The following is a 27,694-nucleotide window of genomic DNA, read 5'->3' on the forward strand; positions in this document are numbered from 1 at the left end:
TATTTGGTGCCTGCAGCCTGTCCTAGGTCACGTGACTTGGTGTCCTTGGCAGTTGGACTTTGTTTAGTCCTCCCAGACAGTTACAAAATAGAGGGATTAAATGTGCCTGAATGGGCCATCAACCTGCTGGAGGAAGATAGGGGGTAAACCGGCAGAGCTGTGCAAAGCGCAGCTTGAAACTGACTAAGCTGTGCTAACCCTTCACGCAAAGGACTTGTCACCACAGTCATGTTTACAATGCATTGCCATTACCAACCAGTCATTACCCACAATTCCTTTACCACGCATACCTTTACAACAAAAATGTACGTATATCGCAGGTAAGTGAAACCGCTTTCTTTTTAATATAGTTTTATAGCACCTAGTTTCCATAGGAAAAGCATTTTAGGTTTTGCTAATAACTTTGGCGCCGTTTGGCGAATCTTCACTTGAACTGCTGTCTTGAAATTTTCAGGGTTATCCGTCAAGCAGGGGCCGAGGAAAAAGGGGAGTTGCCAAAAGGTGCGTTCCCCATGCAATTTCCCATAGGGATTTTGAACATGACTACTGCTTGAAGCGCTGAACATGACGCACCACTATTTGTCTGTGCCTCGCATCAGACTTCAAAGACTGCCGCTCCCCCGCCCGCCGCATCAGACTTCAAAGGAATGCGTTCCCGCTATCTTTCTCTTCTTCCTCTCCCGTCTTTTCTATAATCTTGCCTCGCTTCTCTCCATATACAGCGTCTTGCCCTGCTCTCGCGTTGGTCTGGCCGTGTCTCCGGCCCCCTCCTCCCACACCGTGTCTAGGTCCTCCCCAGCCGCCCCTGTGCAGTAGCCACATACCTGGCCCGTGGAGGTCAATACACGGTGTAATTGCTGACTTCAAAGGAATGCGCTCCCCCGCCACAGCAATGACGAGAGCTTGTTATGTTATTTACCCATCCCCATGTTTTTCTTCCTTTCAATTACGTCATTTCCCGCTTCATTGCACGTAGCTTCCTCTTTTTTCAATAAGGACCTTACATTTTCTTCATTTCATGTACCTATTTCTTCTCCTGTTTCTAACATTCCTCATCCTCTCACCCTGCCTCTTCCTATCTCTCTTCCTCTTGATTCGCGCTGTCCTTTTATCTTCTTTCTTTCTCTCTCTCATAAGCTGCACTTTTCCTTTTCCAAAGCCCTGTTTTCGCCTCCCACTCGTATCTACCTCCACCGATCCATTCTTTCTTATAATTTGTATGCAAAACAAAAACACTTTCTCCACAAACAGCACTTTGATCCACTCTCGCCTCTGGCTGTCTTTACATGCTTACACCCCTCTCCAACAGACCACTCACTCTGCCTACCTTTCACACAGACCACACACACTGGCTCCCTCGCACACCGACCACACCACACATTGCTGCACGCCACACACTGCTGCACGCCACACACTGCTGCACGCCACACACTGCTGCACGCCACACACTGCTGCACACCACACACTGCTGCACACCACACACTGCTGCACGCCTCACACTGCTGCACTCCTCACACTGCTGCACGCCTCACACTGCTGCACGCCATGCTGCACGCCACACACTGCACACTGCTGCCCGCTACACATTGCTGCACGCCACACACTGCTGCACGCCTCACACTGCTGCACGCCTCACACTGCTGCACGCCTCACACTGCTGCACGCCTCACACTGCTGCACACCTCACACTGCTGCACGCCTCACACTGCTGCATTACTCACTCTGATGCATTACTCACTCTGCTGCATTACTCACACTGCTGCATGCTGCGCACTGCTGCACACGGCTGCACGCCTCACACTGCTGCACACTGCTGCACGCCTCACACTCCTGCGCACTGCTGCACGCCTCACACTGCTGCACGTCTCACACTGCTGCACACTGCCGCACGCCTCACACTGCAGCACGCCTCACTGCCGCAGGCCTCACACTGCCGCACGCCTCACACTGCCGCACGCCTCACACTGCCGCACGCCTCACACTGCCGCACGCCTCACACTGCCGCACGCCTCACACTGCCGCATGCCTCTCACTGCCGCACGCCTCTCACTGCCGCACGCCTCTCACTGCCGCACGCCTCTCACTGCCGCACGCCTCTCACTGCCGCACGCCTCTCACTGCCGCACGCCTCTCACTGCCGCACGCCGCACACTGCCGCACGCCGCACACTGCTGCATTACTCACACTGCTGCATTACTCACACTGCTGCATTACTCACCCTGCTGCATTACTCACACTGCTGCATTACTCACACTGCTGCATTCTGCACACTGAAGCACGCCGCACACTGCAGCACGCCTCACACTGCTGTGCACACTGCTGCACGCCTCACACTGCAGCACGCCTCACACTGCAGCACGCCGCACACTGCAGCACGCCGCACACTGCAGCACGCCGCACACTGCAGCACGCCGCACACTGCAGCACGCCGCACACTGCAGCACGCCTCACACTGCTGTGCACACTGCTGCACGCTTCACACTGCTGCACGCTTCACACTGCAGCACACCTCACACTGCTGCACGCCTCCCACTGCTGCACGCCTCCCACTGCTGCACGCCTCCCATTGCTGCACGCCTCCCATTGCTGCACGCCTCACACTGCTGCACGCCTCACACTGCTGCACGCCTCACACTGCTGCACGCCTCACACTGCTGCATTACTCACACCACCACATCACTCTGGGACACCACCACGTCACTCTGGAACACCACCACGTCACTCTGGGACACCACCACGTCACTCTGGGGCACCACCACGTCACTCTGGGGCACCACCACGTCACTCTGGGGCACCACCACGTCACTCTGGGGCACCACCACGTCACTCTGGGGCACCACCACGTCACGCTGGGGCACCACCACGTCACGCTGGGGCACCACCACGTCACGCTGGGGCACCACCACATCACGCTGGGGCACCACCACATCACTCACAGACACCACCACATCATAATTCTGCCCAACCACATCATCACTCAGCACCAGAACCGCATCACTCAGCACCAGAACCGCATCACTCAGCACCAGAACCGCATCACTCAGCACCACAACATCACTGTCCTTGCTTGCTACCAACAAGTATTGCCATAGCCAATGAGAATCCCATTAGGAAAGTGTAAGCTATTGGCTTTGTGAATAACAATGCTATTAATTTATATGTTTTCAAAGCCAACACATATTTTAGAAAAATGGCATTTACAATACCAATAGCTCACACTTTCCTAATGCGAGACCTATTGCATTGCAAATGCTTGTTGTAATTTGGTGTAAATCCATTCAGTAGTTATGGAGTTATTTAAGAAAAAAGACATTTGTATATGTTGTATACGCATACTTTCTTCAATATGGCTACTTGGTGTCTGTAGTCCTTTCTTAGTGTTTCTACCTTCCAACCTAAGAGTGTTCTATCTGGTATGTGAGGATTCCAGTCTTGGTCAGCTGTGAGGTTTTACTGCTCTGCTGTCTTATCTTGTACTATCTTAATAAATCCATTTTAATAACCTGAAGACGTGTCCTGCTGCCTACCTAAACTACTTACAACAGAATATCTAGGAACACATACCCTCCGCTGGATCGACAGATCTCATTCAAAGATCGGATTGGCTGACAACACTTCAACCAGAAAGTGTTGGCAGCCATCTTGGGACTCAGAATAGTCCGAGTACTAAGAAAAAAGGCAAAAAACAGAAAGGGCTGGGTAGGAATACCTAGAACCCCTAGGCCTGGTGGTAGGAGTGCCAAAATTTTTATTTTCTTCTCAGTTTGCCGCAATTCCAAAGAGGGTCCACAAATTCTCGGCAAGATTGAAAACAAAAAAAAGCACTGGCTCACCCGTGTGTTTATTTTTGTTGCTTTTTCTGGCCCGAGAACAGTACTTCCCCCGTTGCATCTTTATTCATCTGAAGGGGTGGTCCAGCTGCATGCTATAACAGAAATTAGGCAAACTCTGCCTGTTGAAGTACTATATTTTAACCAACCGGACCCTCTCTCCCCCAGGAGGGCCGTAATCCTCAGAGGGTGCAGAACTCTTTCCCTAACCCCTCTCATGCTGACACTCACTTGCAAACAAATTTAGAAAACTAGCAAGACTTAATATTGAGTGTATTTTTTTTTTGTCTCCATGGAAATAGATTAGTGGGACCTGTGCTGTGCCTCACTATGCTGCCCTCCTAAGTGAGTAGCTATTGAAACTGCCCGACAGTGCTACTGAATTATTAACCACATTTTCAGCATGATATCCCTTCCTGTACCCCTTGTGGATTAATTGCCAAACCTACATTTAGGGTCTGCCACAACTGGGAGGGTTGGAATGTAGAGTTAGACCACTTTTGGTGGCCTCTGACCTTATGCTTACATGTGGGAATGTGGTGGGTGTGTCCTAGCAGCAAGCTGAATTCGTGTAGTATTTAGCAAACTCTGTCTGGTATTCATAGAGACGTCTGATAAGCGTATGTTTTTATGAAGTGTCTGAGTTAGTTCTGAATATGCCTCGCTTTGATTCATTACCAAAATGGGGAATACTTAAGAACCCCAAGCTGATCGCGCTCCCTTTTTGTGAGTTACTAAAATGCTAAGAGATGATTTTCTTCAAAGGCATAACCTGGTCTTAAATGTGTGGTCCAATAGGAAAAGAATATAAAAACATATTACTATTCCTAAAACTTTGGAAGTGCAAGATCAAAACATGGAAAGGGAAGTGGGCTGGCCTTAACTTACGGTCAGGGCCACTGCAATTATGTGATTTTTGTGGCTGTGACATTTTTGGGTTAGTTTGCCACATGATCCATCATCAGCTGCATAATATGTCCCTTTTGCTGCATACTTTAGTCAATCCTGCCGCATAATTTGGCCCTCCCATGCTGCATAATTAGCCTCGCCTTGATTATGGTAGTGTGTTGTTTATGTCCATTTTTGCCAATTCTTGACGAAGTGAGAAGTCCTATTTTAGAGCCCTGACCAAGCAGCCTTGTTGAAAGTGGGTAACTATAAACATTAGCACTTAATGTTCACGTGGTTTTTCTTCCAGATTATCCGATGAACCATGCTCATGTGTTTCCATCTTCTTTATGTTTTGTTTTAACGGGATAGTGATTATCTATTTACTTGTTTTCCTCCATTATTGATAAAACTCCAGATTTCATTACGGACCTGGAGGCAGATATGCATTGCAATGTCTACTGTTACTCCTCAGCAACAGAATGACATCACAAACGCCACCGTGATGTTATGTTAATTAAGAATCTCTACCTAGTAACCATGGGAGACGCGCGTGCAGCTTCAAAGGGTGAACAAGATCAGCAGAGCATGCATGTCTCCAACGCGGCTCTGAACCAAAGTCTGTAACTAGTCAGAAAGCCCAGTTTGAGGTTCAAGCGGACGGCAAAGATGGGTAGGCGAGGGAGCCAATGAAAGGAAGTGAGAGCCCTACTCGGGGAGCTGATCCGAGTGGTGCCTCGCCTTTAGAAGAAGAATATGAGGGCCAGTGGACGGCCCAAAACCCTACTCTGGGAGCTGATCCGAGTGGTGCCTCGCCTTTAGAAGAAGAATATGAGGGCCAGTGGACGGCCCAAAACCCTACTCTGGGAGCTGATCAGAGTGGTGCCTCGCCTTTAGAAGAAGAACTTGAGGGCCAGTGGACGGCGCAAAACAAACCGTAAGCACATTTAAGGTCGTGCAAGTAAAATCTGCAAGCCACATTCGAATGAGTAGGAATACTACTCAAATACTACTCAAAAGGGCGTGTGGCAGGTATATCAAAATCTATTCGTCTTTAATCCAATTTAGATTTTTTTTCTTCTGTGCAGGCCATGCTGGGCAGTATTATCTAAGGGGAACGCCGTATGTCTGCTTGTCCTTTTCTTGCTAGTACTAGGTTTTGGTGTGTGTTTAAATGTTTCATTTGGCTGTCGCTCTAAAGTTATGTCCTTTATTTTCTGTCCGGCATATCTGATTTCAGTGTCCGGCAAAGTACTACTGTTTGAGGTTTCCACGTTTTGATTAAGTGGCTAAGACTGCACACATTTTTATTTAAAACCTTTTTTCAGCTTGCCTCAATTATTGTTTGTTATTTTATTATGGTATGTCATTGTCATTATTTGTTGGTTATTTATTTTGAACAAGAGGAGAAATGTAGGCGCACATTGACTCCCATTGCCTCATATTTGGTAATATAAGATTGGGAAGATTCCCCTTCTTGTAGAAAACCTCTCACGAAAAAAGCGGTTAGAGAGTTACTTCCGCCTGTGGCCACATCCCTAAATTGTTTTGTTTTTCGTCAATTTCAAATCGGATCGCTTCCCAGCTGTGGGCCTCGTCCACATGGCATGCCAGAAAAGGCATCCATCATATTTCACAAATGATCACACGTAAGATTGAAGTGTGGTTACCTAGTTTGTATGGTTTTTAATTGTGGACCTCCAACTTGAGAATAAACCCTCGATTGTGTATAGTTTTTGAAAGTGTATTTTATTGTGATTGCATTTATGTAGCGCTAACTACCCATGACGAGGCATCAAAGCCCTTCTTCGGCGAGTAGCAGACTACTCCGGAACCCATAGAGCATTCGTGGTGAATTAGTATAGTGAAATATGAAAGTAATTTGAGAGATGGGTATGTTAGTTATTTGGATTGAGAGGGGTAGAAGAGGTAAAAGGGTTGCATTGCTATATCGCTTGCTACCCCAGATGAGGTGTTGAAGCGCTTTTTCAGCGAGTAGTATGCTACTTTGGAACCTATAAAGGATTAGTGGTGAATTAGTATAGTGAAATATGAACGTAATGTGGTGGTTCTTTATACAGGCTATACCTTGATCATTAATGCCTAATTTATTGAACATCCCTTCCATTTATTTTTTGGGGGAAAATAGCAGTTCTTGTAAAGAGAATATAAACTTGTTGGTTAATAAAGGAGAACAAGCCAGCAGATGTGTTCAGTCGAACTTCAGAGCTCTACTGCGTACCCCGAGTAGGTAAATTCCCAAAGTCTGTCAGATTAAAAATACACCACCGAGATAAGAGCTGGTTAATGCCGGTTTCGGAAGTCATAGGGTAAGTGAAACCAAGTTTATATCCTACACACATTCTAAAAACTTGGCTTTAAAAGAGTCCCTTATTTTCCTTTTCCTAATGTATTGGAAAAAGCACTTCTAGATGTTTACGGAAAACACATTAAATTAAGCACCATTGTTGTTGACCAGATCCTAATAAAGAAGTGATTTTTTTCGTAATTGGAATATTTTTAAAACATCATGCCCCACAACCAACCTAATCACATTGAATAATCTAAAGCATTGGAACAGCATTGGATCACTTTGCAAAAGATATGGAAACAACGAAGTTGGGGCTTGTAGTCGTGGTAGTATTTTCTCCCTTGAGCTATTTAACTTGCCCTTTCAGAAATTGGGTTGCCAGGGCTCGCAGAAATGGAACACCAGTCACATGGGTAATTAGCAATGCAAAATGCCAATATGTAGCAAAACAATTTAAAACATGTGCAAGTTTACTACAATATCACCACAGAGAAGTCTTTAACAATGTTTTATGGAATGAGCCCTCCATTTGCCTTGGCGCCTTATAACCACTTAAGGAAACGGGTATGTTCTCCTTCTAAGACCACTGTAGACCCTGTTTCTTACCGATCCAGTGTTCCTCTACAATTTCCCTAAAGTCTTGTTCTTCTACCTTTAGGATTACATTGATCACCACAATCCCCTGCATGAATGCAAAGCAACAATCTGTTTTAGCATCAGTGCAGAAACAACAAGGTTCGAGTGACAATTTAAGATCATAGATTAGGGTAACTGCTCCTTCCTGTGTTATCTCCATCGGTCAGCTGCCTTTCTTGTTGTTGGCCGCCATGGTCTTCTTCAACCTTCCTCTTCAAATGAGCGTCTTTCAAACATTTTTCAACTTGTTCACTTCCTCAATAATGGACATCATTTTGTTAAATTGTACTCTACCTACTCCCTTAGGATTCCTTTAAAATTCCATTCTTACTCCAGTAGTGTTCAGTGTGTGATTTATATATAATATAAATCTCATACTACATACTGTGTGTGTGTATATGTATGTATATATATATATATATATATATATATATATATTACGCTCCCTGTCCCACTGGAAATCAAGGCACTCGTGGGCGGGTGCAGTTTGCGGTAATGGGTACCCGCAATAACACTCTTGCTCTGCTTCAGAATTTGTCTCTTCTAAAGAACTGCACTCGTGGGACCAAAGGTTTTGCGGTGCTCACACCAGAGGTTTATTCACAATTATTGACAAACGCGTTTCAGCCTACGCCTTCCTCAGTGTCAATTGCATTGTGGAAACTGACCCGGGATATAGCGGTAAACAATCATAGACATGGTTGACGGACTTCACTGTTTGTGGGTCGCGCCATCTTTGAACATGTAAATACACTTCACAGTAGGTGCATATTACCCCAGTTGGAAACAAAACAAATACAGCCGTGTATCGGCATGGTTCCCCGTATTTATACATCCGGGGAAGATGTCCATTTGATAATATAAAGAGGGCATAAGAAGGTATGATGAACTGGTTAACAAATGGTACAAGAAATCCATGCTGGGGAGTGAAGAGAACATGTATTTGAGAAGCAACAACCCCACCATTCCAACTTTCTACCACTTACCCAAACTCCACAAAGACGCAAGGGAGCCCCCAGGGAGGCCAATAGTGTCATCAATAAATGGACTAACAGAAAATATGTCTAAGTTCATAGACAGTTTCCTATTCCCCCTGGTGACGCAGCTTAAATCACATGTAAAAGATACCAAAGATTTTTTAACAAAAATATCTGATATAACATGGGACTCCACTTATCTGATGGTTGTGTTAGACATAACTAGTCTTTACACTAACATCAGACATGACTTAGGCGTGACAGCAGTGGAGCACTTCCTAAACAAAAGGCCTGCCAGATTCGCTCTTCACAATCGTATGCTGCTGGAATTTACAGAGTTCTGTCTCACAAGCAACATTTTTCTGTTTAATGACCAACTCTACACACAGGTCTCTGGGACCGCGATGGGCACCTGCTTTGCCCCCAGCTACGCGAACTTGTTCGTTGGCTGGTGGGAGGAGCGGGTGCCCATGGTCCTTCAGACTGAGGAACAGGGAACACAAAGAGTGATAAAATGGCTTAGGTACATTGATGACCTCTTCATCGTGTGGCAAGGGACGATGGAGGGGGCACAACAGTACATCAAAATGTTGAATGACAACAATTGTAACCTACACTTCTCAGGTACAATAAGTGCAACAACAACTGAGTACCTGGACCTGAGGGTAGAAGTAGACAACAACAGGTTACAAACATCACTGTACCGGAAGCCGACGGCAGGCAATTCCATTCTGCGAGCCGACAGCAACCACCCAAAAAGGCTGATACAAAGCATCCCGTATGGAGAACTGCTCAGGATGAAAAGAAACAGCAGCAGGGAGCAGGACTTTGAGACAGCCGCAGCTGGCTGCATAGAAAGGTTCAGCAGAAGAGGGTATGATCCAGTGTCTCTTGAAAAAACTTTGAAAAAAGTAAGAAAGATTAAAAGGGAAGAACTCCTAAAGCCTAATGTCCCCAAGAAACAATCCAAGAATGAAGGAAAATTTCGCCTAATTACACCATATACCAGCAACTCCGTGGGATTCAGAAAAATCCTGCAAAAAAACTGGCACATTCTGGGAACGGACCCCATACTGAAAGAGGACATTCCAACTAAGCCCTTGATCACGTATCGAAAAGCGAGGTCACTGAAAGACTCTCTGGTGAGAAGCCACTTCAAAAAGGCAACATCTAGAACTAGCAAAATTGCGGAGCTGGGTGGATTCTTCCCCTGCGGGAAATGCAAGGCCTGCACGGGATGTAAGAGGGTGCGCAAATATGACATCCCAGAGGCAGGAATCTCCAAATCCATCAAGAAATTCCTAACCTGCAGTACCAACTATGCAGTGTATTGCCTTATCTGCCCATGTGGGCTAAGATATATAGGAAGCACGATCCACCAACTCAAGATCAGGGTACTCGAACACCAAAGGGCAATAGAGAAAGCCGACCCAGCATACCCCGTTGCAAGACATTTTGATATGGTGCACCAGCGAGACAGAACTAAATTACAATACTTCGGCTTAGACTTTGTACCTGAAAACCCAAGAGGAGGCGACAGATTAAAAACATTGAGACGCCTGGAATCGAGGTACATAATTGACCTTATGACCAAGGCACCAAGGGGATTGAACCATGGGGAAGAACTGGCAGTACATCTGGGAAAATAAAATAAAAGAATGAAAGAGACAATATCAAACCCTGTAGATCCAAGAATGAGTTTGTATAAAGTTTAACTATATAGAAATGTTTGTAAGTATTGGGATCTTTGATCCTTAGAATGGTGATGGGAAGCTGGGACACTGTATATATCTTGCACTGAAGCTGGCCAAAAACGGGTCTTGCCAATACATGGCTTGATGGACTCTGGAAACTCAAATGGACATCTTCCCCGGATGTATAAATACGGGGAACCATGCCGATACACGGCTGTATTTGTTTTGTTTCCAACTGGGGTAATATGCACCTACTGTGAAGTGTATTTACATGTTCAAAGATGGCGCGACCCACAAACAGTGAAGTCCGTCAACCATGTCTATGATTGTTTACCGCTATATCCCGGGTCAGTTTCCATAATGCAATTGACACTGAGGAAGGCGTAGGCTGAAACGCGTTTGTCAATAATTGTGAATAAACCTCTGGTGTGAGCACCGCAAAACCTTTGGTCCCACGAGTGCAGTTCTTTAGAAGAGACAAATTCTGAAGCAGAGCAAGAGAGAATATATATATATATATATATATATATATATATATATATATATATATATAGATGTGTGTTGTTTGTTGTGTACACATCAGAGTGGTGTATGTGCTTCATTCTTCGGCTTTCAGTTTCTTAAGAGCACGAGGGAAGCAGTTGCTGTGTTCCTGTCCAAGGGTCTATGGAGCACCTAGCAGCTTAAGAGCAGTGCATGCCCCTAAAGCTAAGTAAAAAAATATACGCATCTCTCAATTCTTGTGTGGGTGAGAGTGCATATGTACGTGTATATATTTGTGGAAACCTGTCTTTGTATGTGTGAGGGTATGTCTGAGTGACCTTGGCAGTGAGTGAGAATAAGTGAAAGAATGCAAGTGAGTGTAACTGAGTGAGAATGAGCAGTTGAGAGGAAGTCTGTGAGAATGAGGGCACGTGCCTGACAGAGAGAATATGTTACCCTTGCAAATCGTGTAATTCTTGGCTACAAAGGGGACGCATGGCAACTTGCTGGCATAGTGGCAGGTAATTATTGGCATAAGGCACACCCATGCAACATGCCTGTGCTGGTACCCTAGATGAACTTGTAGGCATAAGGGGAACCCATGGCAGGCTAAATATTGGCATATTCGTTTTTCATTTTGACATATAAAGAACCTTGGTAAAATTCAGGTGCTGGCATATTGTGTAGAATTCTTATCAAGAGGGAGCACCCATTACAAAATGTTGGCCTTTGCACAGTGGTGGTAATTATAGACGTGTCGTCACCCCAGATTTTGAAAACAAATGTCAACTCCCGGGGCGCATCGGGCTTCATTGGCTTGGCACACCGCTAAAACATTTGGTTATGTAACGAAACCCTGTCAGGGCCTTTAGCTGTAGAGCGTATGTATTTGAAAATGTTGCTTTAAAAAAGCACCGTTTTTTTTTTTGCCAACAAGAATTGTCTTATTATACGTCCAGCACTTTATGGCAGCTCCTAGAAGAAGTCTCACTTGCTTGAATTTCGGGAAAGGATGAAGTATTCTGCCCCACGACTTTCAAGGATCATCTATTGCCCCCGTTTAAAAGTTTTGTTTCCCAGTGACATCCGTCATGATAGGCAGTGCCTGGATGACCTCCTAGCTGTCAAAGGTATATTTTAAACTCGACCTCGATGTGTACGTCTAAACTGACAAATTCCTGTGTTGAGGCCCACCTCGCAAAAAAGATGACTAGATGGCTTCTGTCCACCCTGTCCTTCAACAATGAGTCTATGGACTTCTACATTGATCCCTGCCTCTCATTCCAAAGGAATGAAAAAAAGAATTCAGAACTACTACAAGGGGAGGAAAGAGGAAGGCTATAGGGTACATGCCCTAATCTAATCCTAACAAAATGCAAGGAATACTGTGGATCAAAATTTGGTGAACCATTGGGTCAGTATTAATCTAATGCTTAATTGAAATATTAGTTTTAAAGTACTGTAGCACTCACCCACCAGTCTGGTGGCATACTTCATCTTAGGGCTCCTCTTCATGCCAGCTGGCATTGGCCACAACCCTGCTAAGGTAGGGGAACTCTTGGATGTTTTTCAGGCGATCTATGTTGAATACTTGCGAAGGAAAAAGTACATCAGAATGAAGTTTCCTTTGTGCTGTGCCTGCAGAGATATTAAGAAATGTTTAAAATACATACCTCATGGTGGACTACAACATCTTTATTTTAACTATGTCCACATGTGGACAGAAATGAAGGGGGATGATTCTACTCTTAGTATTGGTTGACTTGTTTCAGCCCTTAGTTAAGCCCCCTAAAGAGGTGCAAGCAGGCTCTTCATGACCATAAAGCGTTATTTTCTATTTAGGAATTGCCTCAATGGGTTTAATAGTTTGAAAATCTCGCCTAAAACTTGACCCAAAGATCATTTAGGCTTTACTGTCTCCAAATGTTATGATGATGGGTACTTGCAGATTCCAAGTTAGGCTTGTGGTCTAAGGATATGAACTATCGGAGTGCTAGTCACCACTGTCTTTGTAGTCCAGTCATGTCATGCCAGGTTGTAACTGGTAAACTTAACTATACTTAAACGGCAGTTAAATCCGTTGGGAGTATGAGGAAAACAGGTTATGTATAAATAAATAGGAAATCTTGACAGTAGTGTGTGGTCATTGGCACATAAAGGATGATTAGTGGCTGCTGAAAACCTGTATACTAAATGTAGATAAATATAAATACTTGTGGATTCATTTTACACAAGCTCTTTGTTCAGAAGGCTGTTAACAATCTGAAAGTAATAATTCAAATATTGTATATATCTGTTAGAGGACCTGAATCTTGATGTGGTACCCACTTCCTTGCCTGACCTCTTGGACAAGGTGCTTGAGACATCACTTGACCAAAACAGATTTTAAGGCACTTATTAGCAAAGCGCTTTTTCGTGGCAAATCGGGGACACTCCAAAGACACCTCGGCTCTTCTCTCATATAGCCCCGCTGGCTGGCTCTAGTTAGTTTTCTAAAATTGAAAAGAGGGATGTTGGATGATTCCTGAAGTGGGAATTTGTAGACTGAATCTCTACAAAAGCAATCCATGTAATCCTGGTATGACTTTGTCTCCAGATTATTGGGAGAGCTATTAGAGTGAGGCCCTAACATACCCGGTCTGCCCAAATATCCCCCCCCCCCCCCACCCCGACATTTGCCGCCACTGACAGAACCCACTTGGGAAAGCTAATGTTTGCATGATCTCCATGTTTCTGTTTTTGAAACCACTTTTTGACAGTGCTCATTTTGACAAGAACTTGCAAGGCCATCTCGCCTTGTTCAGTTAGCTTGTAAGGAAGCAAAATTGGTAGACCAATACCCTCCTTGCACTTCTTCCATGCAATAATTCAAGAGAACATTTTTTGTGTACAGTTAGTAACAAAGTTGTCCAGTACAAGTGGCCCTCCCCTCTTCATAGGAATTCAGCTGAAGCTGAGGTATGAAGAGAAACCAGAAAAGGGAGGGATAAGATGCATGGACCAGATTCCATGGGGGCATACTGTAAGATTGTATTCCAGCTGGAGGCCCAGCAGCAAAGTAAGGTATGCAGGAAAAACTAAATGATTTGGCATGCTGTAAAATAGTACAGTCAAGTAATTGTATGTCTGTTTGAGGGGAGAGCGAGAGAGATGGTGAACAAAATTATCCCTTTTGCCAGGTCTTCTTTTAAATACTTGTAACTCACCCCTAGGGTAGGCCCTACACAGCCCATTGGGCAGAGTACAGTCTTTATAATGTTGGACATGTACTTCTAAGTGTTACATTTGTTTTCACTGCTGCAAAGCCTACCTGTGCCATAGGGTTACCTTATTACATTTAATAAGTTCAATTCTTTGCTTTGGGAACAGGTAAAAATGTCATGTTTGTCTCTAAGGAAGTGTAAATCCGGTGTAAACTACTAGCTGCATACTCCTTACTTTACAAGTATCACCAGGGGTCAGACTGGCTCTTAACATTATCTATCAGTAACCCTGCGTGCTGGTAGGTGTGTCATTTGGCTCTGCGTCGAAAGTGACGACCCTGGCACTTCAATAGGTGTCACCTCAGCACGCTGATGTCAGTTATTTCCTTTCCGTCCCATATAGCTCAGATTTGTGAAGAGCTACCCCCTCAGCCAGTTCTTTACTCACTTTTTTCGAATACGTTTGAAGAAAAATCCATTCTCCTGGTGTGACAGGGATGTCCTCAAGAAACTGGCTGGTTTCAACCATGCAGACTCCCACTTGGTTTATCTATGGTGCCTCGAAAAAGGGCAGGACTGGAAGGCCTGCAAGGAATGCCACTCCATGCACCCTAAAGCTCCTCATCTCCCGAAGTTGGATGACTCTTTGACAATCAAGATTGTGGTTGCATGGAAGGTCCTAGGACCGCTCAAGGAGCCACATTTGCTGGTCGTCCTCCGGTCAAATTTGTCAGGGAAGTCGCAAGAAAAATAAGTCGGAGGAGTCGTAGACGTCCTCAACTTATCTGAATGTCCAAATCTTCAGATGAGATGAGGGCGCTTTGGCATGCCAACCCTCGGACTTCTGCGGAGCCTCAACCAGGGTTGGCTCTTCACTTCCACACCCCGATTTTCCCGGAGATACCCCTCCCCAACTACGTGAGGTTTTATGAGGCACACACCTTATTTTTGGGCGGCCCAACACCTCTGGAATGTCTTCAGGCCCCCTGGGTTCGGGAGGGACCCCTACTGGGTTTCCCACCGGCAGATGCAACCTCTGTTCCAGTTGGGCCCCAGGGATCCTGTGCAGGATCCATAGCGGCGCCGCCAGCAAGGCCTAAACATTCTCTGGTGCCTGCTCCCATGCCAACACCCCCCAGCGCTGTCCACGCCTATCGATGACGCCATCCCCATTGTCCTTAAGTAGGACTGCAGCCACCCGGAGCCTTGCTTTCCATGTTGGAGTAAGGGTCTTTGGTACATGGGATGAGTGGAGCGGCATGGCATGACAGCTGGGTATGATGCATCACAAACCAATGCCACAAATATACTTCTTTTCTTCGATATTTTATTTTCTTCGTCAATTTTTTTTACATTTTCTCTTTAACCAATGTTTATCCAGTTGTCACATGAGAGACTCTTATGCTTTTCGCTATATCCTTAATGCGACAAAAATGCCAATCCAGGCCTTATAATGGAGCGTACATAAATATTCCTCCACTGTTGATTCCAACAACCCAATGCATTTTGGGCCTTTGCTGGCCCTTCGGCAGGGGTGCTCTACAAATGAAAACATTAATTTTAGACTGTATTTCCACAATTTTAACATGATACCTATTGCACTTCATATTAAGAATCCATGCCTTGGATTCCAGCTCCCTCCTTAATCAACGTCCTCCCGCTAAATGTGTAGCTCCATCGCTACCGCTATTTCGATACCCAGACCTGCCCCTTCCCAACTACCTAAAACGCCCACATATTTCCAACTATCACCTTTGCAATCCTAACAGACCAGTACCCATTAACAATACAAAACAAGTGTCTGCAGCCACCTCACAATCTAGCTATTGCCCCACTTCATGAGATATTCTGTACTGACCCAAACCTTCAACAAGTGATCTGATGAATGTCCTTCCACCGTGTTCACAGCAATCCAAATCCTCCCTTCACACCTCTCTCTACTTATAGCACCTGTAACATTACCCCGCCCCTCCATCTTACCCAATTATCAGTTGGCTCCTTCCGTTCCCTCTCAGAGTGTAATAACGCAGTAATGCGGCGTCTATATAAGTCTCACTCTAATCTTGTGCAAACCATATTAATAACAGTTATTGATGAAGAAAATAAATTATCGGAGAAAAGAAGTATATTTGTGGCATTGTTTTGTGATGCAAAAATGATCAGGTCTGGCGAACCATTTCCCGATTAAAGTGCGCACTTTTTCAAATGAAACCGACAGTTCCTTATCCAGGTTAATCACACAAATAAAGCAATAGATGAGGCTGTAAATGAAGTTAATCTATTCTTTGACTTGTTATTTATTGTCAGGAAATATATTCTCTCTATCTTCAATCAGCAAAAATACATTAATCATTCATTTATGTTCACTTCATTAGTTTCACATCCCAATGCATTTTGGGACTCTACATGGACCCTTCTTCAGGGGCCTAAAAAGTAACGAAATAAAACAAGATTATAATCAGTCCATAATCCTAATCTAAAACATGTCATAAAAATGTACATTGAGATAAAAAATTTCTGACTAGATGACACATAGTGCTACAGTTTAGCATGTGGAAAACACTGCAGTTGAATCAACTTTCTGAAAAATTACATACGTCCTTAAAGTGAAATATAAACAATCAATAAATTCATCCTTCAATGTATCATAGTGATGTCAGGTGACTGACTCTCATGTCCTCGCCTTAATGGTTGATTATTCGACACAGTAATACATTAAATCTGCCATCCACTCTCTAAACGGAAACATTTCAGTGAAAATGCAACATTCTGTCTCTTATATACAAGCGTTCATGATTCTTAACTAGTCCCCCCGCATGGCGGTTACCAGCGTGAACTTACTCGCGCTTTAAAAACTAACAAACATTAGCGCGTCTCTTACTGCTTCAAGAACCTGGTCGGCAAACCACGGAGCGGCTCCAGCCAAAAACACTTAAGGAGCGCGTTATCACATAAATTTACTATGTGAAACAGGATGTCGTCTTCTCCATCACATTGAAAGTTTACAAGACGAGTGCCTTTACTGATGAGTTAATTTACATACGCACTACTTTGCGAGTATGATTATATTTTACAGGATACAACATGGAGTTGTAAACATGAACATTTGATCATGTTTAAAAGATATTTTGATGAGATCATCACCTGGAAAGGAGAGGAGAGGAGAACTTACTAATAGAAAACATTCAACGATTAAACAATTGTCATCAACACATCAAGTTTACCTACTCGATTTCAAAAGATATGATCACATTTTTAGATGTATTAGTCTTCTAGTGGCAATCACATTGCTAAGTAGAGTTAGTGAGCTTCAAGCACTAACTATTCAAGAGCCTTTCATGCAGGTTCATGCTAATAGGGTAGTGCTGCGTACCAACCCCACTTTCATGCCTAAGGTGGTGTCACAGTTCCACATTAACCAAACCATAGAGCTACTCGTTTTCTTCCAAAATCCTGATTCAGTGGCAGAACGAGCACTGCACACTTTAGATGTTAAAAGAGCTCTCCTGTATTACGTTGACAGGACAAAGGATTTCAGGAAACTAAGCAACTATTTGTTGCCTTCTCCCCACAACACCAAGGCAACCCCATTTCCAGAGCAGGTATAGCCTGATGGATTGTTAAGTGCATACAGATCTGTTATCAAAAAGCTAAACGCACATTAACAGTTCCCCCAAGAGCGCATTCCACACGCAAGTTAGGGGCATCCATGGCTTTCCTAGGTAACATTCCCCTAGAGGATATATGTAGAGCAGCCACATGGTCCACCATACATACATTTACCAAACACTACTGCGTAGATGTACACTCCAAACAGCAAGCTGCTGTAGGACAGGCTGCTCTCAAAACTCTTTTTAAGACTGCTGCAGCTGGCACGGGCAACCACCGCTAAGGAGGTAACTGCTATTTATTCTATGCAAAAGATATGAATTCAGCAGCCCACATGCCTCGAACGGAACATGCTACTTACCAGTATGCACCTGTTCTTGGCATGTAGGGCTGCTGACATTCATATCGCCCGCCCTCCTCCCCGGGGCCTGTCGCAGCTGTAGCACTCAGAATCATTCTCCGGCATGGTCAGCACTTACTGTATTACACTCCATCTCTGCCACAATGGCGAAAAACAATCTGAAGATGGAGAGGATGCCCATGTGCACTGTAGTCCAGTGGAGGAGCCACCTATCGATGATACTTCGAAGACTCTTCCAGGACAACAATGTGCAATCATCCGGACCCAACACTAGGCGGCGATCTATGCACAAGATATGAATGTCAGCAGCCCTACATGCCAAGAACAGATGCATACTGGTAAGTAGCATATTTCTTACAAACCATTTCTTAGTTTCATTGTGGGCCCTGCAGAGGGGTTCTTTGCGGGAGATCTTCTGGCTTGTTAGCCAGGAGGCCCTATGAAATGAGGTGGTGGGGCGTCGGTGTAGTGAGTAGAGTGGGTACCGTGGGCGTGTGAAAAATAGCTATGAGTGTCCTATGAACCTTTATTCGCTGGGCACTGATGATATGGTTAAAAACAGACTATGAGAGTCGTGGCTGGCAAGGAAAATGAAACCTGCTGCAGCCCAGTGTGAGGTGAGAGGTGAAAAGTTGGTTTAAAAGGTCGACCTGTTTCATGCTTTGAATCTCCTAACGGATGAGCAGCATTTCATCAGGACCTGGGGAAACAAAAAACCTAATCTTAAGTTTCAGAGACGGTCCAAAAAGTGTCCTAAAGAGTACCGTTCCTATGTCATGGATACAATAGTAATCCCGAAGGGGGAAGGGGAGTGCAAAAAATCTCTTCCTTCTGGCAAAACCTGGATGAAAGGAGGGGAACAAACAACAAGGGTAAGACAACACTGTATCAAAATATAAAGAAACCTGTGACGTAAAACACACATGTGGCAAGCAAATGAAAGGGCTTTTTAAAAATTCTCTTGGTAAAGTTTTCTGTCAATCAGTACATGTACAGAGACTGTTGGTGTTTATGAACTCAATGAGGGCACACATAATGTAGAACTAGGATTGCAAATAAGTGACTGATATTTCCTTTTTTTGCTTAATTGTTTTTCTTTAGTTCCAAAATATTTTGGGTAAATATAATTCTATTGCTTTAACGTATAGGGGACTTCAGAAAGAAGAGGTGGTTTTGCTCACACATGGCGACAGTGTAGACAAAGTAGCTGATGGTTTCAAGGTTGTTGCACATTCTGGGAACATTGTAGCAGGTAAGCAAAATATTAATGAGTTGTCATGTTTGCCTTGATGTACAGATTCCATTTTTGTAACCTGAAATATGTTAAATTTACTTTTATGCTTGGGTTACACAAATCCAGCCTACATTTAAACTTAAAAGTATGTTTTACATGCACCTTCTACCAGGACTGCAGTGCCTTGACACTATCATGTATAGTTAATTAGTTAACCTCGCGTTTAGACACAACGCCTTTCTGATGCGCATATACACAAAATGTTCTCTCTAGCTTAATACCATTACTTTTAAACTTTGACTTCATCAAAACTGTGTTCCCTTTTGCACTCCACGTTTTAAGACTGCCCTTCATAACACTAATAAATGACCAACTTGTCTGAAGCTAAAACCGCTGGGCACAAACGATTTGGCAACAATTCACATATCTCTAAACTGTTTTCCCACAGAAAGGGTTTTGTTACTTTAGGACATTATTTTCAAACACTAGTAGATCCCAGGAGTACATTTTGATAAATAAAACAGTGGTTCTCCACTTTCTACGTTGCATGAAATTTTGTGAGTAATTGATATAAAAAAAGGATTTATGTGTATTATAAAAAAAATTAAAAATCTACAGTATTGGATCTTTTACATGCTTGAATCCTTCCCCGTCGTCTAAGTGGGAGTCCCACGGTATTATATCAAAGCAATCATAATATTAGTAGCATAGGCTACAATGGCACTAGGTCTTGAATTTAATAGTCTATCTATGACCCTTTTTTTAAATTTAACGGACCAAACTTAGTCTACAATCTATCAGGCAACAGCACCCTCTACAATCTTCCCTTCAGAGGCTAGTTCCCTCCGATTTTCTACTGCACGTCGTGTGAAGGGAGTCTCCCTGTGCTCTGCTCTGTTATTCTTCAAACCTTCTGATTTCAAGAAACTTCTCTTCAGGTCAGATATGTATGTTCGAAGCATATGAGCTGCAGTTAGTACACTTTGCATAGATCGCCATCTGGTGTTGGGCTTGGATGCTTGCACCTTGTGGGAAGAAGTCTATTGTGGTCACAAGATAGGTGACTCTTGGACTATAGTGCGCATGGGCATCGACTCCATCTTCAGATAGTTTTTGTCCGCCATCGGGTTTGGATTTCACGTCTGCGCTCCAGTTCGGCACCATATTCTCCAAACCTTTTTGACGCGCAAAACCATCTTAGACTCGACGGTATTGTTTGTCGATCGCTTGATCTTCGACGCGCTCCTCAAATACTCCATTCCGGTCTTCGACGCGGGCCGCTGGGCCTCTCGACGCCATCATGGAAAGGACGCCATTTAAAAAATGCCCCAGTGTGGAGCAAAATTCCCACACAGTGACCACAACAAGGTCTGTAACCTGTGTCTCTCGCCTTAGCACGACAAGAACAATTGCCAGGCCTGCACCTTCTTTAGATCTAAAAAGACCATCCGTGATCACCCGGCACGACGACACATCATGACGCAACGAGCAGCTCTTGCACCGGTGGACATCTTCAATGAAGGCCCCGATGTTCCTTAACCCCTTCCATGCTGATGACGAACCCCAGCCGTCATGCACTACGGTGCTCGTGTGCTGATGACGGCTGGGGTTCGTCACGGCCCGCCCCTGTTCGTGCTGTTACAGCACACCAGGGGAATCGCGGCCGCATGGAAGGGGTTAAGAGGACTCTGAGGATCTGCAAATCGTGTCCGAAGCAGACTACTCCGACCCACCCATCCTATAACTCCAGGTCAACGAGTGAGTACAACTGCCCCTGCCCCAAGCCCACCTCCAAAAAAGAAGGCTCTGGTCAAAACTTTGCCTGCTGGCCCCAGTCACGACCAAAAACAGGCTTCAAAGCCCCACCCTCTGGCTCGGCTCCGAAGACCGAGCAAACAGCATATCACTGTCCCACAGGCGCCTTCGGCATCGAAGCATGGGGCGCAACCTACTCCCAAAAAGACCTCGGCACCGACCACCCTCGTGTCGAAGGAAAAGGCATCGGATCCGAAAGCGAAACATTCGAAACAGAAAAAGATTTCCGCCTCCACATCGAAGCCGAAGGACCCGAAAACACCCTCCTAGGCTCCGAAGCAGAAATCCAAACCTCGATCGGACCCGAAAAAATCAGACTCGAAAGTACCTACAAAAGAACGTTTTCAACCGGATCCTATTGATCCAAAACAAAAAATACTCCATATAGACCCTAAAACAGGACATGTGTCTACTGTTCCACACAAAAAAGGCAATTGGACACTCCATGCATTCCTGCAGTGCCTGTAAAGAAGGACTGTGCTACTTCACCTTTGCAACCCTCTTCTCCTGTTCTGCCTTCTAAGCCTGTCTCTCCTCCACACTCTCCTATACTTCCACCAAACTCATCACTACCACCTGGTGATGATGATTTAGGGGATGGAGACACAACACTGACCCTTTTGATGACCCTTATAATGATACAGACGTACCACAGGATGATTGGGACGATTATGATGACCCAGTAGATCCTCCAGACTTCCCTAATCCTCATGCATATCCAACGAAGTCCTCTCCCCAGATGATAATATTGGTTTTAACCAGCTTGTAAATAGGGCGGCTCAATACCATGGTGTCCCAATGCATTCAGACCCTTAGAGGAGGATTTTCTACTAGACACATTTGAACAGTCACTAAAGACTGTACAGACACTGCCAATGTTAAAAGGTGTCATTAAACATGCCCCTGACATATTCAAGGACCCTGTTAGGACTAGAATCCTAAATCACAGGATTGACAAAAAATATAAGCCCACTCCCAGTGATCCCGCCTACAACAAAGGTCTGCAACCTTTAGATTTCCTAGTGGTAACTAACTCTAGAAAACGTGCCAACTCATAAACCTCCGATGACGTGCTACCTCTGGACAAGGAGACCAAATTATTAGATGCTTCTGGCAAACGAGTAGCTGCCCAAGCTGCTAATAACTGGTGAATAGCCAATACACAAGCATTGCTTGCTAGGTATGATAGGGCTCACTGTGACCAACTAGAAACCCAATTGCAACATTTACCTGATCAATATAAGACCAAGGCTAATGATTTAATTCAGGAGGGGATGTTAATAATTAATGCATCAATCAAATGTGCCCTTGATGCAGCAGACACCGCCTCTAGGGCCATTAACACTAGCGTGTTACTCGGATGACATGCCAGGTTACGCATCTCTGGCTTCAAGCAGGAGGTACAAACAACTATCCTCAATCAGCCGTTCAATCAGCAACAGCTTTTTGGACCGGCTGTAGACCCAGCTCGTGAGAAAATGAAAAAGGACAGAGACTGCTAAATCAATGGGAGCATTAGGCTCCATCCCCACGTGGTACCATTCGACACTCCTTCTATAGGGGAGCATCCAAAAACATCAATACAGACACTGCTTCATACAAAAACACCACACAAACATCCCCCAACAGAGGATATTTTAGAGGTGGATCCAGGGGAAACAACAACAAGGGAAGAGGCCGAGGTAATAACACTCCCACCTCCCCTAGTAATAAGTAGTGACTTTCCCTCCAGACCATTCCACTCTGGTCGGGGGAGACTATCACAGTTCCTACCTGTCTGGAATTCCATCACATTCAGACAGGTGGGTAAGACAAATTATCCAATATGGTTACTGCCTGAAACTTACTGCTACTCCACCCAACCTACCACTGAAACAGCACTCAATGTCCGAGGAACAGCTAACACTCCTCAAACAAGAGGTTTTTACTGCTTCAAAACATGCAATAGAACCAGTTCCCATACAACATCAGGGAACAGGGGTTTACTCCGTGTATTTCCTAATCCTCAAAATACAAGTGACCCTAAGGCCAATAATGGACCTCAGACCTCTCAATTTGTACATTCAATCAGATCATTTTCATATGATCACTCTTCAGCAGATTCTTCCCCTGATTCAACAAGGCGATTTCCTTACCACACTAGATCTCAAGGACGCCTACTTCCACATTCCCATATACCCTGCTCACAGAAAATGCCTCCGGTTCACAGTGGGCGGCCAGCACTATCAGTTCAAGGTCCTTCCATTTGGGGTGACATCAGCACCCAGGGTGTTCACAAAGTGCCTTGCAGTAGTAGCAGCACATTTGAGAAGACAGCAAATTCATGTATTTCCATACACAGACGTTTAGCTGATAAAAGCCAACTCATACAACCAGTGTGTTTACCACACTTATCAAACAATTCAACTGTTACACAACTTGGGGTTCACATTGAACTACACCAAGTCACACCTTCACCCTCCCACATACATCAGTATCTAGGAGCCACAATAGACACTTGCAAAGCTCTAGCATACCCCATTCCAGCCAGGATGGCCAACATGCACACTCTCATCAAAAGGTTTCAGCCCCAACACTCTCTCCCAGCACAAGTGTTTATGCAGCTATAGGAATGATGACCTCTTGCATTTTCATTGAACCTCACACAAAACTTCAGATGTGCCCTTTACAAGAAGGTTTGGCACATCAGTGGAACCAGGCTCAAGGACAACTTACAGATCTGGTGTTGGTGGACAGCCGCACACATTGCTCTCTGCAGTGGTGGAACACACAAAACCTGTCCGAAGGGCGGCCGTTCCTAGAGCAGGTTCCACTGATAGTTCAATTCAGGGCAGGTGGACCACCCAACAAAAACTGCTCCACATCAATTACCTAGAACTACTAGCAGTATTTCTAGCCTTAAAGTCATTCCAAGTACATCTTTTCAACAAGACTGTCTTAGTCCGGACAGACAATATGACAGCAATGTATTACATACAAAAGCAAGGAGGAACACATTTTCTGCAGCTCTCTCGCCTAGCGCAAAGCATATGGAGATGGGCCATTCCACAAAACATATATCTTATGGCGGAACATCTCCCAGGAGTAAGCAATCGGATAGCTGATCTGTTAAGTTGGGCAATTTAACAAATACAAGAATGGGAACTTTATCCACAAGTTCTTCAACCTTTCTTCCAAATGTGGGGCCAACCAGGCACGCACGCCACGCACGCAAATGCAAAATGCCCAACATTTGCCGCCAGGTTCCCACACCCTCTCTCGAAGGGCAAAGCGATATGGATGAGCTGGCCAGGCAGATTTGCGTACGCTTTTCCGCCACTCATTCCACTAGTAGTACGCAAGCTCAAACAACAGTCTCTCAAAATGATCCTAGTTTCTCCCACATGGACACGGCAACCATAGTTCACAACACTACTCGAACTATCACTAGTCCCTCATCAAAAATTAGGGCTCTCCCCAAAGCTGCTGATGCAGAACCATGGAGAAATAAGGCACCCAGATCCAGCGCAACTGAATCTAGCGATCTGGCTCCTGAAGTCTTGGAGTTCGGTTACCTAAACCTCCCACCGGACTGTATGAACATTATTAAAGAAGCCAGACGCCCCACTACTAGAGCTTGCTATGCCGCCAAATGGAAAAGATTTGTTATTTAATGCAAAAACAACAAATTTGACCCATTAGATGCTTCATTACAAAACATGATTTGCTATTTGCTCCATCTACAAAGATGCAATCTTGCATACTCATCAATTAGATTACATCTGGCTGACCTTGCCGCCTACCTACAAAACAGACAACATTTGTCATTGTTTCGAGTACCTGCTATCAAAGCCTTCATGGAAGGCGTTAAAAGGATAATTCCACCCAGACTGTCACCATCTCCGGTGTGAAACGTGAATATTGTTCTTACTAGACTCATGGGTCCCCCATTTGAGCCTTTACATAAATGCGAATTACAATTCCTTACATGGAAAGTAGAGTTCCTTGTCGCAATCACATCTCTTAGGAGAGTAAGTGAGATCCAGGCTTTAACCATACAAGAACCATTTTTACAAATACATCTAAACAAAGCGGTTTTTAGAACAAATCGAAAATTTCTTCTAAAAGTAATTTCTGCTTTTCATCTTAATCAATCAATAGTTACCAGTGTTTCTCCAAAACCCTGATTCAGTAGCAGAAAGAGGTCTTCACAACTCCACGTCAAAAGAGCTTTACTTTATTACATAGACCGAACTAATCCCTTTAGGAAAACAAAACAACTGTTTGTATCTTTCTCTCCACCTCATAAAGGCAACCCCACCTCCAAAACAGGAATTGCCGAGGTGGATAGTCAAATGTATTCAAATTTGCTACCAAAAAGCAAAACACACTTTTAACAGTTCCCCATAGAGCACATTCAACACGTAAACTAGGGACTTACATGGCATTCTTAGGGAACATTCTCCTAGAACACATTTGTAAGGCAGCAACTTGGTCTACTACACACACCTTCACCAAACACTATTGTGTTGTTGTGCAGGCCAAGCAACAAGCTTCTGTAGGCCAAGCTGTTCTTAAAACACTTTTTCAAACTACTGCAACAAATACAGGTGACCCCCGCTAGGGGAGATACCGCTGTACAGTCTATGCAAAGTGTACTATTTGCAGCTCATATGCCTCTAACGGAAAATGCTACTTACCAGTATGCATCTGTTCTTGGCATGTAGAGCTGCAGAGTAGTACACGCCCACCATCCTCCCAGAGACCTGTATTTGTTCCAGTTTTTATCTTAATTAGATACACTTTCATGGACAGCTATTCTATTTCTTGCAAACTCCATCTTTTCCCTTCATGGCAAAATACAATCTGAAGATAGAGTCGATGCCCATGCGCATTTTTGTCCAAGGGAGGAGTCTCCTATATCGTGACCACAAAAGACTTCTTCCAAGACAATAACAAGGTGCAAGCATCCGAGCCCAGCACCAGATGGCAATCTATGCAAAGTGTACTACTCTGCACATCTACATGCCAAGAACAGATGCATACTGGTAAGTAGCATTTTTCTTCTTTCTATATTCCCATGGGACATTTTGACCATGTCAGAATATTCTAGGACGGATTATTCAGGCCATGAAACACCTGTGGCAAAAAGAGACTTGATATTGATGATCCTCATAAAAAGTGCATTTATTGCCTCTATCCTGACCACACAGTCCAAGACTGTAAAATATGTTGCACTTTTTCACAGAAGACCCTCAAGGACAGAAAGTGAAGACTTCTGTTGTGGCTACAGAGGATTAAATCCAAAGACAACTCTGTCTAAGGCAGAGAGCGATGATTCTCTTACACTTGGCAAATCATTGAAAAGGGATAGATCCTCTGATAAAGAGCCTTTAAAAAGGCCATTAAGTAAACACACCAATAGACACCTGGTCATTTTATGAAACATCAGGAGAAATCTCATCACAGACCTTCACGGTTTCTTCTGAGCCTTCTACGCTATCTGAAAAAATTATACTTGGCATAAGGTCCTCAAAATTTCTCCCTTAGACGACAGGATCTACTCCTTCTGAAAAAATGATTTCTACATCTTTTATTCCATCGACGACGACACCGTCTACAATGCTCTCATCGGCGACGTTGACGTCTACATTCACTATGGTGGCATTGCCATTGATGATAATAACATCTTCTTCGACAGCGACAACAACCATTGTTCCATATAGACTGTTATCGGCGATGACATGGAAGCCAATTCCCTTGTCTCAACCTTCATAGACGAAGCGTTCAGCTAAGCGCTCGTTGACGACGACTAAGGATCCTGCTCAGTCGATGAAGACGTCTATGGACTTATCAAAGAAACTACAGTCGACGGAGCTCTCGTCTACGACAATACTGTCAAGCAAATCATCGACGACAACCTCGTTGACTGCACTTCAATCGGAAACATTGGTTTTGTCTTGAAAAACACTAAAATCTTTGTAGGAAGGGGGAGGCTCTAGTTGGCGCAGTGTAGCACTAGCGACAAGCAGGGACTCTCTCTTCCTCGTCAGGGCTGAGGGTTACCTTCCAGACAACCTCTGCTTACCCTCTAGGTAGTGTGGCTTAAGCAGTCTTAGGCTAATCTTTGGGGCACATAGGGTTAAACATTTGCAATATCACACCATCACAACCAACCCACCACACAATGACACCAAACTGTATTTGTAAAAATATATATCTTTATATAGATTTCAAGCAGGTTTGTAAATACAGTTGTCAAACTTTCAATAGCGGTTCCAGTTTACTTAAGTTCAGGTTGCCACAGTTCTTTCTTAGCAATAAGCAATCTTTTGGGCCTTCTGCCCAGGTTCAGTAAGGTTCAGTGTCTTGTAGCGCCTCAATGCGCTTTCTGCTGTCTCTGCTCGCTTCGGAGAGGAGATCGGGCCTCGAGGACCAGGAGCTGTGCGAGCCTCTGGGTTTCGGGGCTGGCAAGTGGTTGCACTTGCCCAGCCAGCATGACAGTACGAGACTGCACGCGGGTTCTGCGGTGGCAGTCCCCAGACACATCTTACGGCTGCTTCTGTGGGTGGCGCAACCAGCGCTGCAGGCCCACTAGCAGTATTGGCATTCACAAGCCCTGGCACTCCTAGTGCGCTTTACTAGGGACTAACAGCAAATCCAATGCACCAATC

The 27,694-nt window shown here is 44.5% G+C and overlaps 1 protein-coding gene across 1 annotated transcript in view; it reads left to right on the plus strand.

Annotated features, from left to right (window-relative positions):
- The window catches only part of GMPS (guanosine monophosphate synthase), a 433,428-nt gene that overhangs the window by 103,699 nt on the left and 302,035 nt on the right, over positions 1–27,694 (plus strand). The window contains exon 5 of the mRNA XM_086944124.1: positions 19,141–19,244. Within this exon, the coding sequence (XP_086800250.1) occupies positions 19,141–19,244 (104 nt within the window). The remainder of the gene's footprint in view (positions 1–19,140; positions 19,245–27,694) is intronic.

Source organism: Lissotriton vulgaris, chromosome 11 (genome assembly GCF_964263255.1).
Source record: "Lissotriton vulgaris chromosome 11, aLisVul1.2, whole genome shotgun sequence".
Taxonomy (NCBI): domain Eukaryota; kingdom Metazoa; phylum Chordata; class Amphibia; order Caudata; family Salamandridae; genus Lissotriton; species Lissotriton vulgaris.